Source organism: Abrus precatorius, unplaced genomic scaffold (assembly GCF_003935025.1).
Source record: "Abrus precatorius isolate BTA unplaced genomic scaffold, Abrus_2018 Scaffold9, whole genome shotgun sequence".
NCBI lineage: Eukaryota > Viridiplantae > Streptophyta > Magnoliopsida > Fabales > Fabaceae > Abrus > Abrus precatorius.
The window spans coordinates 30,912,067-30,931,261 of record NW_020874439.1 but is presented as its reverse complement, the minus strand read 5'-3'; the positions used below and the strand labels follow the sequence as shown (position 1 = coordinate 30,931,261).

The following is a 19,195-nucleotide window of genomic DNA, read 5'->3' as shown; positions in this document are numbered from 1 at the left end:
ATTTTATTATTTTAATCTCTATTATTCGTAGTTATAAAGTTAAGCTAAAATATTTTTTTAAAGTTATAATTTAAAATAATTTTATTATATATATAATTATTAAAAAATTATTCTTTAATTATTAAAAAATATATATTTATTTCAAGATAAAATACCCACTAATAACACAAGTTGCAAACCAGTTTATTATAAAAAGACAAGAAAAAGTACGCACATGTTAAGAGAACAAATGTATCCAGCAATGCAATGAATAGGTCTATCGTTGCATATATATCAATTTTACTTAATAAAAAGTATGTAAAAGATTAAAAATGTGATAAAGGGTGTATAGTGTTAACATTTTAGTGTATTTTTAAAATTTGTGTATAAAAAATAAACGAAAAATGAAAATAATATATAATATTACAGATAATATCATCTTTAATAATTCAAATAGCATCACTGTTCTAAGTATTCTGGTAAAAAACAGAAAATAAAACATTGAGTATTACTTTGAAAACATTCAAGTGATAAATAATGATTTAATAAATACTCAGCATGAGTTTGGATTCACGTTAAATTCATTCTGTATATTTATTTTAACGTTATAAGTCATAATTTAATGTGATTTTAGTTAATTTCCAAATCCGTACTTAGTTAAAGTGTTTGATCATGACATAAATTTTGATTAGGACAATTGCTTAGTGGCTTCGTTACCCTCCTCCTAATGTATCCCATTATGTGATACAACAATTAGTAATACTAATTAAATGAAAATCAAATTAATGAAAAATGCCCTATGTAGTATGTAACCAGATATTCAAATGGTGCCTGTAGAGTTATTCATCTATTGCAACTTCTCTTGATTATTTATCATTTTGGGTCGTTTTTGCATTTATTGGGTTCTTTGATAAGAATAAATTAGACATGAAAGCTTTGGTATATGATATTACTCTATGCCCTGTATCCTCTTCATGCATCACATTATTTTAGGGGAACCATTTATGTTTCTACATCTATTTATAGTGCAATAAATTCAAGCACCAATTGTTGCATCACCTTCCAAGCTATTTTATTAAAGGATGTTTGTCAATCTTATTAGCTGGTAAAGGGATCTGTCACCAAATTTAATTTATTTTATATTCTCCTTTCTTCCTTAAGAAGTATGACCATTGGATGCCACTCATTATTTAGTCTTCACATAGACACATTTATAGGACCAAAAGTAGAGATGCTCCTTTTGGAGGAAGAATTATACAAGAAAGAAAAATTAATATAGATTAAATTATATTTATGTATTTTGAACTTAATAAACTTTTACTTAATATCTCTCTCTCTCTCTCTTTTTAACTTTGTATAAATTTTTCTTAGTTTATAAAATAACATAACATTGTATCTTTTGTATGATGATACAAACCATCTTTTTAATTATATGAATTAAAGAAGATTAAAGTAATGTAAAAGAAAGTATAAGGTAAAATTTAGTTAAATTGCAAGAGGTATGAATGTAACTTGTCCATTTAAATATGTACAGATATGAGAATATTATAAATTTTAAAATCATAAAATATAGCATAACTTTAATACAACTTATAAAATTTAATATAAACTTAACATAAAATAAAAATATTAAATGACAAGAAAGTTCATCTTTTAAAAATAAAGATAAGTTATTATAGACATAATAAAACATTAAAATCTATCTAATTGTTGTGATATTTGTATTAAAAGCTTAAAAAATTATAAAAAATATATATTTTAAAGTACTTCATGTAATATCCAACTTGTGTATGCTGATTTCATTACAATAAGATATGATTACTATATTTAAAAGTGTCTTAGGAGCTTAGGATCTTCTCAAGCGATACCACACCTAGGAAATGAGCTCTAGTAGCGACGATGTTCTCATTTCTCAATTTCTATAACTTCACTTTATATAGAACGATTGATTTAACAGTATCTTGATCATACACGATATCCTTTGACCAGTATTTAAATATTTGCTTCAAAATCTGTTAAGGTCATTTGGAAATAGCTGTAGCCCTTTTATAAAACGAATGAACATTCATGTGAATTTAAAACATAAAGCTACGATATAGTTTAATTGGAAACATAACAAAGACAACTAAGGAAATGCTAGTTTAATAGATGTAAAAATGCATGGTGTGACTCTAACTTTGATGCTATTGTTAAACTTTTTTAATCCGAATGAAATTCTAGCATGTATAAATTAACTCAACTTGGTCATTTAACATTTAATAATTAATGTTACCATAAAACAAACCAAACAGCTCCTCTAATAATCATGCTTTCTTTTTCTAGTACACTACATTAAACAATAGTACTATAAACGGATCATATCTTAATTGGATGAAGGAAGGTGCAAGAAAATAATTAATTTTCTCACAAGTTAGATGACAACTCAATTTATGTGCTGGTTTCTTGCAGAGACTAGGTAAAGTACAGTTAATTATTTAACCTGTCAAACCAAATTACAATGGCATGTATGCATAAAAGTCAAGAGTCTCTATACTTTTAAATTAAATATTTGAAGAGGTTCACATGTCACCCAAACAACTAACTAAGATGTGAATTATGTCAACGTTACATGTTTGATCTATCTTCTAATAATTGTTGGGAACGAAGAGCAGGTATTTATATGATGTTTACGCCTTAAAATACTATTTCTTAAAATAAGCATATTTGCAATGTATAATTGTCAAATTTAAAATGACAGTGATGTTCTTGTAGCAAAAGAAAAATAATATCGATGTATGCACTATGATGTCACAAGATGTTATTGCAATAAAAGGTGTATATATAGTTTCATAAGGGTGATAATGGGTTAAGTTTGACTTGGTGACCTGATTAACTTGATCAATTGATTTAAAAAGCATAGATTTTGTAGGGTAATTAGATTGATTTATACGTAAAATATGAACTAATTCAACTATTATGACTATCAAATTTTTAAAATATTTTAATCTACAACAATATTATTTTAATTATTCTTTTAAAACTTGAATACAAAACAACATCTTTTGGGTATAAATTGTTTGATAGAAAATATTAGCTAACTTGACAGTGTTGAAATGAAGTAAACTCAGATTGATGAAAGAAAATCTCTCAATCAAAATTTGATTAAATATTTACTTTGTTCATTTGTGTTTTTATTCAAAAACCACCTAACCTAACCCATCCCAATTAGTACTGTGACTAACAAATGAAGGATTGACCTCAATTCTAATCCAATTTCATCAACTGGTCAGGAGTTAGTTAATTAAGTTTATGTGCCTTTTACTTCGTTTTTATAGTGTCTTCCTTTTACCTCAACCGTTACCACAAAGAAATTGGAGAAGGAACAAGATATGGAGTTAGCTCGTTACTGTTATTATTATTATTATTATTATTATTATTATTATTAACTTGGAATCTTTAGTTTTGATTTTCACAAATAAAGGGAGCATCATATGTTAGATATGTACAATAGAAAATCTTATGCTTAGATATACATTTATTAATTTTAACTATAAAGAATTTTGGAAAGTTATATATACAAATGAAATTTAATCACGTGACAGTATTTTTCCTTTATATAATTTAGGTATGTACAAAAAATAAATCTAACTAACTAGAAAACTAATTAATTCTACCCAACTATCAATATTTACAATCTAAACAATATTGTATTTAGTAAAAAAAATATTACATAAAATTTACATTAATATTAATTATATATAACACATAATTGAACTTTTTCTAATTAATGAAAGAATAAATTTATAATAATTAATAATACATTAAAACATGAATGAATATTAATATAAATAACATTAATTTAAAATAGTCTTTATTATACCACGTCAATTCAAAATAAAGTATTTCTTTGTATTAAAAAGATTTTCTTAGTTACCCTAGAGTCGAATATTAAAGAAAAAATGCATATTTTTCCATAAATCTAGTACGAGTGTTACAAAAAAACTTTTTAAATAATTAAAGAATTCATTATTAATACATATTTTATCTCCTCTAAATAAAAGAATTTAATACTCTATTTTATATGTGAAGTAATCATTAATATTTTATAAATTTTAAGATAATAAATAAATCACATTACAACTGGTGATATAAAGAGAGTATATAATATTTTTTTAAGTCTACAAAACTGTAGCGAATACCTTTTTTTATATAATGCTTTTTATAAACCCTAAAACTATTCATTAGCTTGATGCATTTTTTTAAAAAATAATTTCTTTGCGGTCACTGAAAATGTTGTTTAACAAAACTTACGTGTATAAGTATTTTTACTATTTTTAATTAAATTTATACTTTAACTATTTTTATACTGAAAATGAATACAAGTAAATTTTTAATTTAATTAAAAATAATATTAAAAATACCTCTAATATTAAGATATCATGTTCTTTACCAGAAGTTTAAATTAATTTCCTCATCACACTCTTCTATATACATTTTAACTAGACGATTTCAATGAAATAAATATATAGTTTTATTAAAAATAGTAGTTTAAGAAATTTAAAATAAAATTATAAATGCTTAACAAAAAAGTAAAATAAAATAATAAAAATTATGAGAGAAATATATTAATAATAGTTTTTTTACTAATAACGATTTGTTTTTACTCTTATTTCTTTTACAAAGCATTAATTAGGATTTGCCATAAGCATATAATGATATAAATGCAATTCCTGAATTTGGGTTTTCTCTTCAAAACAACCATATGCTACCATTAATTACCATTACAACAGCAACAAGTTTTTCCATTTTCAGGGACCACTCGTTCACAACTGCAACGCATTCAATCATCGCTATAAACACAAATAAAATAACTAATGAATATCCCATGCAATGTGTGAATATGTGTACATTAAGTAAATTTTAAAATATAAAACAAATATACATAACTGTTTCAAATAAAATAAATAAATATTATAATCTTTTTATGGACAATAATAGATGTTCAAATTAAAGGAAAAAAGAAAGTTAAAAAAAATATGAAAAGAAGTATTTTAAAAGTATACTTAAATTCAGAATTAATACAATTTAATGTCAAAAGTTAAGAATTATTAAATGTGACATTTGAATAAAAATTTAATATAAAATAAATTTAAAATAATTAATAATTTAAAATTATAAAAGTGCTGACTAATGATGAGAGTTAAGAATATTCCAGATTTAATTTAGATAAGATTTTAAACAAAAAGATCATTTGAATTTTTTATAAAAATTAATTGCATTTTAGTTTGAACTAATTTAAATATAAAATAATAATAATTAATTCGTTAAGAACACTATATGGCATGATTCTTAAAATATATTATCAAATTCAATCCAATTTCTTTTTTTATAATTTAAATCAAATCAATTTATTTGATATTTTTACAATGAACAAATATTAACTAAACTTAAAAAGAATTTCTTTTTTTAAAAGAGAAGAAGGTTATAAAAAATTCACAAAGTTCGGAGGACAAAAAAAGGTATCATTGGGCCATACACATTCAATTTATATATGAAAATTGAACCAAAAAAAGAAGTATATATGACAAGATATTTTTTCCCCTAAAATTCATACTTGTGTATGATAAAAGGATGGCCACAATAAATAGAGAAAAATAAAAAAGACGACAATTTTGACAAGTCATGCTATATAATGTATAGTAAGAGGATATCAACTTGATTTGGTTTAATTTTATATATGAGAAATTAAAATCAAATCAAATCAAATAAATAATTATTTTCTTCATTTGTTAATTATTTTATTTAACAATTTGATCGATTTGCATTTTTTTTTATCATTTAATAGTTTAAATTATTTAACTCGATTTATGAACAGCTTTAAAAATATAAGGTATTCTCTTATTAAAAAAAACATATTTACAATATAAAAAAAAATAACAATGTTACTTTTAGTCTTTTTTTTTTATTTGTTTATTTCAAACAAATATTTTTATTTATGTATTATTTTAAAATATAAGGCAGCATTAATTATTATCTTCAACACTTCTCCTTTGATTATGCATTTATATTTATTCATTTTTTAAATATTGTATACACATATTATAAATTAAAAAAATATAATAATAAAGGTCAAATTCTAGTGTTTAAAATAAATCTAATAATACAAATAATAATTATAGTATTAACAAAAAAATGATTATTATAATAACTTTTTTATTTTATACTTATATTTTAAAACGGATTTAAACACCATTGAGACCAGTCAGTAAAGAACAAGTATATAACATACTTTTCTTAAAAATTATAGTAAAAATATTATGAATATAATCAAAATACATTTAAACTATATCTAATTATAAATTATCGTATCATTAAAAATAATTAACTTTGATATTAATCACCAACAAAAGTCATCGTATTTATAGTAATCTTTAATTAATTATTAAGATAAAAAAATTTAAACTAATAATTTATAAAAATTAAACTCTTTATTAAAAATATTATACATTATACTTTCCTTAATAAGAATAATAATAACATTTATTTTCTCACGACACTTTCTATCTTTGGTTCTCTTCTCTCAGTTTACTCATTTTCTTCTTCAAACTCGTAACCATTTCCCTGTCTCAATGAAGAAGAAGAAACCAACTTCTTCCCAATGACACCCTTCACTCTCTCATTCTCTTTTGCCGCACTTTTCATATTAACCACCGTCAACGCCCTTGGCTCCGCCGCCACCACCGCCGTCACATACGGCACCGCCACCGTCTGCGGCGTTGTCGCCGGCGAGACAAATCACCACATCCAATGCTACCAAAACGGAAAACTCGTCCCCCTCACCCTTCCCAACGTTTCCTTTCAGGCGATCTCGGGTGGCCGGAGCTTCTTCTGCGGCATCCGGTCCGGCGGGTACAGCCTCCACTGTTGGGACACGAATGAACAAAACACATCGTTTTGTCCGAAAAGGTTGTTTCACAGTGACACGGTGCAGTTAACGGATGTAACCGTTGGTGATGCTCAGGTTTGTGCTAGAGAGGTGCAATCTGGTGTGGTGAGGTGTTGGAGAGGAAATGGTGGGGTGGTGTTTCCTTCACCTGGGGAAGGGTTAAGGTTTGGTAGCATCACTTCTGGGTGTGGTTTTTCATGTGGAGTGTTGAGGGAAAATGGAAAAGTTTTGTGTTGGGGTGATGAGGGTGCAAATGGGAATGGAAATGGTGGTGAGATTCAAAGAAAGTTTGAGAATTTGGGTATGTCTAGTTTGGTTGCTGGTGTGTCTCATGTGTGTGGTTTGACTCTTAATGGGGTTTTGGTTTGTAATGGGAACAATGGTTCTGGTCAACTTGGTGGTGGTGATTTTGGTTCTGCTATGGAGTTTTCAGGTTTTGCTTTAGGAGCTGATTTTACTTGTGGTATTAGGCGCAATAATGGGTTTGTTGTGTGTTGGGGTGGGTTTGATAGTGATGTGGTAAAGGGTGTTTCTTTTGAGTCAATTGTTGCTGGGTTGGATTTTGTTTGTGGGTTGACTACTAGGAATTTGTCTGTGCTTTGTTGGGGTCCTGGTTGGGGTGTTAAGCTTCATTTGCCTAATGAGGTTCCATTGGGAATGGTTCTTCCAGGTCCATGTGTTGAGGGTGGTTGTGGTTCTTGTGGTACATATCCTGATTCTGATGTTCTATGTCATGGCTCTGGGAGTATTTGCTATTCTTGTCAGACTCAGGTTCCACTTGCTGTGCCATTGTTGCCTCAATCACCACAAGTTCCAATTCAAGAATCTTATTCTTCAGGTGAAGGGAAAGACTTGAGGGAATTGTTGGCATTTTTTATTGTTGGATCAGTTGGGGCTTTTGCTGGTTTGTGTACTATTTTTTATTTGCTTTGGATTGGAGGTAGGAGATTCTTGAGGACTAAAGTTGATAATTCTGTGCAACCTACAAGCTCAGAATCTGATGCCTATGTGGATATAGTTCCCATGCCTAATTTTGGTTCCAATGGAACAACATTCAGATCTTTTTCTAGCAAAAGGCAAAGCTCAGGGAGATTGAGGAGACATAGGAGTGCTTCATCATCAAAGCATGTGGATAGGACTGAGAGTTTCTCATTGTGTGAACTCGCAATAGCCACCAGCAACTTCTCAGTGGAGAATAAGATAGGTGCTGGAAGCTTTGGGAGTGTTTACAAAGGGAAGTTAGCAGATGGTCGTGAAGTGGCCATAAAGAGAGGAGATACAAGCACCAAGAAGAAGAAATTTCAGGAGAAAGAAATTGCATTTGATTCTGAATTGGCATTGTTGTCCCGGCTCCACCACAAGCATTTGGTGAGGCTAATTGGGTTCTGTGAGGAGAATGATGAGAGGCTTTTGGTTTATGAGTACATGAGCAATGGATCACTCTATGACCATTTGCATGACAAGAATAACATTGAGAAAAGTAGTAGTATTTTGAATTCTTGGAAGATGAGAATCAAAATTGCATTGGATGCTGCTAGAGGGATTGAGTACATTCACAACTATGCAGTGCCACCCATTATTCACAGGGATATAAAGTCCTCAAATATACTTTTAGATTCAAATTGGAATGCTAGAGTTTCTGATTTTGGATTGTCATTAATTTGGCCTGAAACTGAGCAAGAATTGATGTCTACCAAAGCAGTTGGCACTGTTGGATACATAGATCCTGAGTACTATGTGTTGAATGTGCTAACCACAAAAAGTGATGTTTATGGTTTAGGAGTGGTGATGTTGGAGCTTCTAACAGGAAAAAGAGCAGTGTTCAAAACTGAAGAAGGGTCGAGTCCTATTGGGGTGGTGGAATACACAGGGCCAAAGATAGCATCAGGAGAGCTTTGGAGTGTGTTGGATTATAGAGTTGGACAACCAGAAGTGAATGAGGTTGAGTCTATTGAGATCATGGCTTACACTGCCATGCATTGTGTGAATTTGGAGGGAAAAGAGAGGCCTGACATGACTGACATAGTTGCTAACTTGGAGAGGGCATTGGCTTTTATTGAGGGCAGCCCTGGTAGCCTCTCTATAGCTTCATTCTCAGCACCTCTTGAATGAAAAATTTTCCTCTAATATATTCATGAAATTCTTTTATTTATTTATTTTTCTCACTTCAATTTCCTCTTTCTTTTTGTAAAACTATTCTTTGTTTTATACATGTATGCACTTTAGGTGAACATAAAAGACTTGCCCATCTGAGATTTCGGAGATGCAATAAAATTAATTTTGAACCTAATTAAGTACATGAAATGATTTGGACCATACATTTTTTTTTATTAAAATGTATGTTTTGTGTTAAAAAGTTCAACAGTTGTTTTTCTAATTAAAAACAAACAACCCCTTAAGCAAATAGAAAAGTGAATGGTTAGTAATTGATTACATGAATTGGCCTTAATGTCATGGTGACTGTGTAGTCCAAAGTGTTATGCAAGAAATAATGAGGTAGGTGTCACTTCAGTTGTGGGACTAATTGAGTGAGGCCAGCTTATTTGTTTCTTCTGAAACCGCCCAAAACTAAGTAGTCATTTGGATTGGGTAACAAATTTGAATAAATTAATTAAGTTAATAATTTCCTAATAATTTTTTTCCATAATTTAATTGCTAACCTAAGGGGCATGGGGCATGCAGATTTAATTAGTGCTAAGCTAAGTCATAAGCTTCCAAATTTGAGATCATGACCACGTTGTGAGTTAATTAATTTAAGGCCATTTTCAACGGCAGCAGCGGCCTTCATGCTTACACGCTACAGATGATGATCTGTCTTAGATGTTTGTAAATGGATTTGTATCTCTGCCATTTCTTTGGCTCATATTAAAGTTTCATAATCTACGCTCTTTTTTCTTTATATGAAATTGATTTTGACAATTCTTTCTTGGATTTTCAAATTTGGCTTCTCATACTTCAATTTTATAGTCATATTGTATCTTCTTTCTCAATAATTCATTTGTTCTTTATATATGTTGTAACATGCGTCTTCAAATTTCATACTAAATCAAACTCAAATTAACATCATCATTTCAAATAACTATTCAAACAAAAGATATTAATCAAAATTTTTCAATCAGTCAGCATTAAATAAAATCTGATATTTGTATTTCATCATTCAGTTAATTTTCTATTAAAAACTTTTCAAATGCTTTATTTATAAGTTTTACACAAGATGAATCTTGATGGGCAATTGACATTATACCTAAAATTAATAATTGGAATTTGATTTGGATATTTTTTTTCCGGATAAAAGAAAGTATACGTCAAAAATTAAACAGCAAATAAGTTAAGTTGCTCGTTGAATTCTCATAGCTTATTTTCACAATAGACTCAGGTCAGACAGCTTATTTACTATAATAAATGAGGTTAAAATTTTTCTTAAAAGTTTACTCACTTACAAAATTCAAGCTCTACGAAGTTAAATCGTTATTATTATAATATTTTGATATTATATAACTTGTTAATCAATTTTGAAAGCTACTTCTTATATTTTCATGTCACATTTGATTGTTATCAAGTTATTTAGAACTGTCAATATGGGGTTGTAACCCACAGTCCATCTTTTACGGTATCTTTGTTGTTGTTAAGTCCTATAATTAGTGAACTTACAAAAGATGGATTAAGATCAAGATTAGAGGTGAATCAACTCATATTTTTTACAAATAATTCATAACTATTTTACTATTTATTTTATTAAAACACAAATGTGTTTTTTTATTAAATTATTTTCAAGATTAGTAAAAATTTATATTAAATTAAATTATTTCACTTTTAAAAAAATTTATCAAATTAAGATTAGATAAAATTTAAATTTGTAAACATTTATTTTTGTCAAATTTGCAAGTTACTTATTTGCATCTATGAATTTAGTGCAATTACTTTTTTTAACATATTAAATTTTATTTAAATTATCATTTTAAGTATTTTAATAATAATAAATGACTTAATAAATTTAACTAACGTTAGTTTTTATTTTTAACTTTATGTCTTTGTTGTGACTTTAGAAATATTTATTAAATATATAATATTCTTAAACTAATTATATAAAAATAAATAATATAAAATATTAAAATATAAAAAAATTTATAATTAATATTTAAATAAAATTATAGATAAAATTATACTTTTTGTCCCTTAGTTTTGGAATGAAATTCACTTTCATTCTCTAACTTTTTTTTTAATTTTCATCCTCGAAGTATTATTTTTTTGCCCACGTTAGTTCTCTCCATTAACTCTATTACATAACTTAACATAAATATCTTACGTGACACGAAAATGACATTAATGGTATTTATTTAATCCAACCTAAATTTTTTAATTTAAAAAATAATTAAAAATAGTGAAGTGGAGCTGATTTATAACTTCTCTTTTCCTTCATCTCCCAGTAACCCCTTTCTCTTTCCAGTTGTCATCCTCCCCTCCTACAATTTCTTTCTCTTCCCTGCAACTTCCCCTCTCCCTCCTTGCAGGCCCTCTCCCTTCTCTTCCTTTCTCTTCCTGTTCCATCACCCCTTTCTCCTCAACCCAGGAGTCCTATTTTCCTCGCAGCCTTGTCTCCTCCTTCCTGCAGTTCCCTTCCCTTTCCTCCTCCGCAGCTCCCCACCTTTTTTTCCAACCCATCAACATTGTCTCCTCCTTCTCATAGTCTCCCTCCCCTTCCCTTCTTCCTCCGCAATTTCTTCCACCCCTTCCTACAACTTACTAACCTTGTCTCCTCCTTCCCGCATCCCCCTTCTCCTCGTCTTCCTTACTGCCAACACTGTTTACGACGAAAAAAATACTTATCTTACACTTGCAGCCTTGTCTCCCTCATACCCAATTATTAATTATAAATTTGATTTAAAAAATACTTTATTATGCTCCTTCTTTCTTTGAGTTTAAAGCTGCAATTTTTTACTCAATTGCTTATTGGGTTATTTCATATTTACATCAAAGTCCAAATTCATTACTTTTTATGTATAATTCTTTAATTTTTTATAAAATATGAATCTCTCGTTATTTTGTTGTTTATTTGTGTTGCTGTTAATGATTAACTTGCGAAAAAAAATATGGAGACTGTGGGAGGGGAAAACAAGGTTAGTAGGATAGAGGGAAGAGATGAAGAAACTGCGAGAAAGGAGAGAAATAGCTATAAGGAAAAATAGAAGTTGCGAGAGGGAGAAATAAAGTTGGTGAATTGGGAAAAAAGTGTCTAAGCTCTAAGAAAGGAGTGGGAAAGCTGTGAGAAGGGGAAAATGGACTGTAAGAGAGGGAGGTAAGGCTGGTGGGTTAGGAATTTAGGAAGAAAGAAGTTGAAGGGATGTGAGAAGATGAAGAAAGAGAGAGAAAGTTGCAATTTTTTTAATTACTTTTTAAATAAAAAAATGCATGTATGATTAAACAAACAACATCAAGACACTTCAGTGCTAAGTAAGACATTTCTACTAGGTTATTTAACATAGTTAACGAAAAGGACTAATGTAGAAACAAAACAATACTTCGAAGACAAAAATGAATAAAAAAAAAAGTTAGAGGACGAAAGTGAATTTTACTATAAAGTTAAGAGATGAAAGTGTAATTTTGCATAAAATTATATTAAATAAAAACTTATTATAATTTGATAATTATTAATAATACAAACAAAAATTAAATAAATATGTAACTTAATTTAATATTATTTAATAATAAAAATTCATTCTAAATATTTAATATTATACAAATTTAATTATTTTTTTATTTTTTAATAATTTTATTTATTTATAATTATAAAAATATTATATAAAATAAATATTTTTAATAAAATAATTTTTTAAAATCAATTGACCTGTAAGTTAGTTTTAACCTATTTAATTTTATAAACTTTTTAACTTTATGAAATTTTTATGTAGTAATTTGTTTACTCTTGTGAGCTTTATGATTCTAATCCACATAAAACAAGACTAAATTAGTTAGAACTCATTCATTTAACAACTCTATTATCAATTTAGAAATAGGTTAGACTTCTAAAAAAAGTTAATTTAAACTTAAAAAAAAAGTATTTAAAATAAAAAAGTACAACATTCAATATTTATAATTATTTTGTGATATAGGTTTTTAAGTCTATGTAAAATAAACAACTAAATGATTCAATATTTGTAATTCTTTTGTTATAAACTATCATTGTTGCTTTCTTACTTCTCATTGATTTTAAAACTATTAGTTGCTAGAACTATGAAGATATGTTGAGCACACATTAACTTTTTATTCATGCTTTTATTCAATATTTTATTTTTAATTCACTAAATTCTGTTCTTAATTCTTACAAATGCATCAACTTGTACGAACAAGAGTGTAAAAAATGAATTAATCTTCTTTCATAAACTAGAAATAACTTATATGCTCAAAGTCTAAGAAAGTTAAATAAAAAACATTGTAAAAAATAAAACAACATATATTAATTTTATATTAATTATGAACAAAATTTTATTTTTTTTATATTAATTTTTTTATAAGGACTATTTAAAAGTTTATCTAAATTTAGCCTTAATCTTAATAACACAAACCATGGTAGTTGAGATTAGATGCTTGGACCTATTGAGGTCATAGCGTTGAGTAAGTAATCTCAAGACAAGAGTCACATTAGTGTGAGTTTCGTGTTTAAATGTCCATGAATTCCCATTTATTTCAATGTTATTAGTTATATCTTGTAGGTTCGATTCAAGTTTGTAGGTCTTTTAAATATATTTGACAAAGATTACCGTTGGTTAAGATGAATAAATGTGCCACGAAACAGCTAGTGGACTCGAAAGTGTTGTAATTTTAGTGCTCCTTGCTTGGTCTCGTAAACTTTTCCACCATGATTCCTTTAAGTTGTGAACGGCCTAAACGTTGATTTTACGCTCCTTTCCTTGTTTGATATATTACTTGGTAGATTAGGAGATGCTGATACAACTTAACATATGATATTTATACAAACTTCCATTATCTTGGTCATTCAAACCATTTCTATAATGGCATGCCTTCAATAAGCTATAGTATTTTAATTTGAAAAGGCATCAATATAGGTAGGTCAAAAACTTTGGGGTGATTCCATTTTAGTGGTTTCCAAGAAAATTCTACAGCGAAATTCACTAGAGTCGCCATGTTTCAAGAATTTTGTTCCTAACAGAAACTTCAACATACATACAATGCGTATCATATTCTCGCTCTTTTAGCAGTAAAGTTTGGTATGATCGAAATGGAATTCAAATGAAAAGCAAGAACATTCAAAATTGAAATCATAGTAGACCACTCGGATAGTGGCTTCTTGTTGTGAACCCCAAAGATGTTAGAGTGGGATAGCAAAAAGTAGGATAAATAATTCATAATAAATATTATAAAGTTTAGTAATTTTTATTAAAAATTTAATGCAATTCAATGCATTTATACTATTAAATGTTACAATTTTTAATATTCTATACAACTTATTGTACTATACAATATTGTACAGAGTTAAAAAAATCATGACACAATCACTATCAATCAATCTAGGAGTAATAAGAAACAGAAATGGAGGTAAAAAATGAAAGACGGTGGTGAAATTAATAGAAAAAGAGCAGAACATGTTGCATAAACTATCTAAACTGGGAAGTCTGAAGAAAAAAGAAAGAACCAAACACACAAAAAAGAAAAAAAATAGACCTTTAATACGGAAAGAATGGAGGCATAAAACACAGAAAACTTATGTGAAATATATTCACAGAGGAAGAAAATAATTATATAACATAAAAAAAAGAAGCTAATTAATGTTGTTTCAAGGATAAAAGTAGATTTTGGCCACTATTGCAAGTTGCAAGTTGCAACCACATTGAACAGTTTCACCGTTTGAATTCTTATAGAAGTCCAAGGCTGCTTTGCCATAGGTTGCGTTTGGATGGGTGTATTTTGAGAGAAAGGAATTAAAAGAGAGAGAATTAAGGGGAAGAATTAGATTTTTTTAAAAAAATCTTTACTAAAAATATTAGGAAAAAAACTATAATTTAAAAATGTTAATTTTTTTGATAAATTAATACTTTTGTGATTATTATAATTCTTATAATATAATTTTTTTCAACTTTCATTTTTACCCATTTAAATAACACATTTTTAATTTTATTTTTTACTTTATTTCTCACCTATTTTCTTCCCATTATTTATTTTTTCTCATTCAACATCCAAACATTTCATGTATTGACGACTACTTTGATTGAAACACGAATAAACCTCCAGACTACCCCGATTATTTTATTAATTACTCCAAACACATATCTTACAAAAGTGATAAATGTGCTACGCCATATGGTATAACAGAAAGTGCTACAGGGATATGAAGGATGTCAAAGAAGTAGTGACGATATTTATTTTATAAAAGAATGACCGGGAAAAAGTGAAATGAAAATCACTGTGGTGTTTGGTGTTAAATGATAAATGATGATGGCCTGTAACTAAAGCTAAACCGTATAAATGATAACCTAAAAAAGGTACTATAAATTTACAATATTCAATAACATGTACTTTTTCTTTTGATACCGGCAATAACACACTTTAGTATACCCCTCCAGTTCACTCTGATTTCATGTTCATTGATGTTCCACATCCTTTGATCAGTATTTTTGTGAAGTAAATTGTAACTTGTAAGTGATATCACTCTAGGCTGGTTTGAGATTGCAGGGACGGTTTTGAGAAGGGGATGCAAATGACTTGCTGAGGAATATCCTCTGTTTGTCATCAGCAAAGCAAAGCACGGATTCTGGACAAACTTCCAAGGCAGTTGATGGTGGAGTAGGCTTGAAGTCTTGAAGTTTTGAGTATTCTGAAATAAGGTGGAACATGTAATCATAAATTCGATCCATGTTCAAGCTTTCCATGAAATCCTGCCCTCTTTTACCAATAGCCTCAGCCTGTAGCAACACAAAAGAAACTATTATAAATAATCAAATTCATTGGGATCATTACTTGCATGATTCATGTCATGGCATCTTGTATGTATAATTTCCAGCACCAATTTTTGTTACCATTAGTTCATGAGTGTTCTGTGGTCAAATGTCATTTCTAATAACCATGTTCTTTTTCTGATGTGCCAATGGCAATTGATCTCAACCTCTATGTGCTAATGTTTCCTTTGACAGATTTGTTATACTTGACAACATCTGGATTTCAATTGTAGTTTCTTTTATAAGTGCCAGAGAATCCTGAATATGAGTAGATTTTCACAATAAACACAAAAGTATATGAGGGGGAAATAACTCTTTTTTTTGAAAAAAAAAAAAAAGAGAGTTAGACTTACAGAAAAGGTATATCTCTACAATGCTCGTCATGGATCAAAACTAAATGACAGGAACATACATCAGTGAGTAAAGAAATACCTCATCTGGGTGTTGGTTTCCCCATTGTACAGCATGCTTTATAGATGGACATAGATCGAAAGGATCAACAGGCCAGAAGTTTTGGTTTGGAATAAGGCCACGGCTGAAAAAATCTTCATACTGGGGTGATATAATTAGAGCAACAGAACCACATGAGATAATATATTTCAAACTCACAGACCATGCATACCCTTCAGCATATATCTTATACCTGCAGGAAGAAGACATTAAGAAAATGAGAAAACGTTCCAATCATTAAAAACGTGACTTCTCAAAAAACGGAACTTAAAGACATAACCAAATGACATCTCAATTCTGTGTAAATTAACTTTTTAATTTGATTTTCTATGCACTGTCAGGCATTGTTATAAAGAAGAAACTTTAGCTCTAAATAATGTGCAATATTAACTGTTCAAAAAATACATTTATATATTGTGTGCACTGTGACTCAATTAATCATATTTTGCTGCTTCTCAAGGGAAACTGATAGCATTAACTTCTGTGTGAATCTAACATGAAAATATGAATATAATCATAGTACTCACCGGTAATTACATTGGTCTGAGAGTTTTGACTGCTTAAAGCCACTTCTAGCTGCTTCTCCCCAATCCTGCAATGCATTTGGTATATAAAGCACATTGAAATCACCAAAACGTTATTAAGGTTCAACCTGCATAAGTTAATTCAACCCAACCTGACGCATAATTTGTGCTCCCCACTTCCTAGAGTGATTACAATTTAGCAATTCAGTACGAATAGGAGATGCAACATCTGGGTTTCCTTTCCAATATGCTCGGGGTAACTTCTTTTTCCAACTAACAGCTTGAGAACCTTGCTTGATATCTGGAAACTCTTCCTGCCAGGATCGTATATTTATCTCTGGCCTGAGCAACGAATGTTCAAAAGATAGGTAAATTACATCAAAATAAATATGTCAAAAACCAAAACTATCTACCAACTAACATGCTCTTATCACTACACCATTAAAATATCAACATAATTTATGTAAATTGGTCGTATAGTAAGTTTTGGTAACTGCAATATTCTTTTAGATATTTTTTATTCAAATCAATAGCAGATCTACCTTTCTTTTCTCACTTTACACTCCTGCTGTTCAATTTAAAAGAGCCAAATATATTTTCATTTTCAAAAGTGATCTAAAAAATTGACAAAGGAAAAGAGATTATTTTCTTTATCACAACTACTTCTTTCACTAACATTTTTTTTTTAAATATCCTTAAAATGCACAAATAAGATATGTTTACTCAAAAACATTTAAAGTAAAAAAAAAAACACAATATGTACTTAAATTAAGGGTGAATATAGGTCCATCAAAGATGAGCAGACTTTATTCACGTAAGTCCTAATCCTTTCACAACATTCCAGAAAAAAAAATTGTCTTTTAGAAAAACACGCATAAGTAACAATATACTTTCATCTCCTCAAACTTTAAAGGATAAAAGAGGCCATGCACATTTAAATTAAAGGTGAACATTCTTTTACCAACCACAGATACCCATTATACAATAAACAAATGGACAACAAAAGTAAAGGCATTGGAATGAATAAAAATTTTAAAAGGTGACATTTTGGCACAAACCCAGATAAAGTCTTACCAACCCCAGAAAGACCAATCAGGAAAAGGGATATCAAAGTGTTCCTTTGTGGTGCAATACCGAAACAGTGGCAAAGGCATTGATTGATGTTCTGTCCTATTAACAGTGGGCTTATCCATGCAATCAAACATCAAATCGACATCAGGAACCATCCCAGGATACCTCCTCAGAAGCTGCAACAACCCCCAAACAGTGAACATTGCTCTACTCTGCACACATGCATAGTACCAATCCACAAACACCTTCCCTTCAACAATCACCACTCTAAACGCCGCGTACCTCTTCGCCGCCGCCACATGCGCCTTCGAAATCCGTGTCACCGCCCAAGGCTCCAGGTCCTTCCGGATCGCCCCGAAAAATTCCGGGCATTCCTCCCGGCCACTTTCTCCGGCGGCGGATCTCCGCCGTTCTCCGCCGGGAGCGGCTCCGTAACGGCATGTTAGGTAGGAGCATTGGATAATTTTATAGGTGCGCTTCTGGCGAGTCTCTTCGTCGAAGGGTTTGTGAGGGAAAACGTGCCATGGCGTTGGTTCTAGGTTGTGACCCACCACGGTTCCGGTACGCGAAACGACGTCGTCTACCTGTTCGATGAAATTACCCAGAGAAAAAAAAGGTGAATGAGAGAGTGAAAAGAGTGGATAAAATGGAATTAGAGAGGGAAATAGGAAGTGGGCAGGGAAGAAAAAATCATGGGGTGTGTGAAAAAGAGGACCTTGTAGAGGAGGAGTGCTGTGAGGGAGAAGAAAGAGAGAGCGAGAACGCAGGGTAAGAGGTATGAGGGGGAACGAGGAGTGTGCTTTGATGTGTGTCCCATGGCAGAAGAGGAAGTGGGAACGGTGAAGAAGAAGAAGAAGAATTATTATTTTGGTGCATTGTGATCTTGAGTGGTGCAGTTTGTTGTGCAAAAAGGGAAGTCCTATTTTGGAAACAAGAAACTCTTTTCCGTTATTTTTAAAATTTTAATTTTCTCAACCTTCTCGTGGTGGGGAAGGGTCCTACCTTTTATAAGAATTTAATTCAATTTTCATTTAATAAGAATCGTTTTTATAACAATGTTGTGGTGTGTGTAACAGAAAGGTGTAACAACGTTTTCTGTGCTTAAGTTCTGAAAGGTGTTCATTAATTTAAAGAATTAGATGTAAAAATTTTGTATCTGATAATACTGTTAAAAAACATAACTTTAAGATATTAATTAATAAGCCTTTGTATTAAAGAAATAATACATTTTTAAAAAACAAAATCTTATCAATTAATTATAAGTCTTAATAATCAAAATTAATAAAAAGAAGTTA

General features: G+C 29.6%; 2 protein-coding genes across 2 annotated transcripts; one reads left to right on the top strand and one right to left on the bottom strand.

The window, feature by feature from the left end:
• The first annotated feature begins 6,616 nt into the window (after positions 1–6,616).
• On the top strand, positions 6,617–9,016 carry LOC113851197 (putative serine/threonine-protein kinase-like protein CCR3). Its single transcript, XM_027481671.1, has one exon. It carries the CDS (start codon positions 6,617–6,619, stop codon positions 9,014–9,016), a length of 2,400 nt encoding a protein of 799 aa, XP_027337472.1.
• Positions 9,017–15,132: 6,116 nt separating this feature from the next.
• On the bottom strand, positions 15,133–18,955 carry LOC113850372 (O-glucosyltransferase rumi homolog). The gene is made up of 6 exons (XM_027480899.1): positions 18,616–18,955; positions 17,904–18,484; positions 16,982–17,171; positions 16,833–16,897; positions 16,288–16,498; positions 15,133–15,822 (listed from the first exon to the last, which is right to left on the bottom strand). Exons 1-6 carry the CDS (start codon positions 18,715–18,717, stop codon positions 15,571–15,573), a joined length of 1,401 nt encoding a protein of 466 aa, XP_027336700.1. The 5' UTR covers positions 18,718–18,955; the 3' UTR covers positions 15,133–15,570.
• Positions 18,956–19,195: the final 240 nt, after the last annotated feature.

What these genes read in the sequence shown, in the direction of transcription:
- LOC113850372 (XM_027480899.1), bottom strand. Translation starts at nt 18,717, where the DNA reads ATGGGACACACATCAAAGCACACTCCTCGTTCCCCCTCATACCTCTTA. An exon ending in CAGCACTCCTCCTCTACAAG is followed by an intron (nt 18,485 to 18,615) that starts GTCCTCTTTTTC and finishes TTCATCGAACAG; the next exon opens with GTAGACGACGTCGTTTCGCG. An exon ending in GATTGGTCTTTCTGGGGTTG is followed by an intron (nt 17,172 to 17,903) that starts GTAAGACTTTAT and finishes TTCGTTGCTCAG; the next exon opens with GCCAGAGATAAATATACGAT.
- LOC113851197 (XM_027481671.1), top strand. Translation starts at nt 6,617, where the DNA reads ATGACACCCTTCACTCTCTCATTCTCTTTTGCCGCACTTTTCATATTA.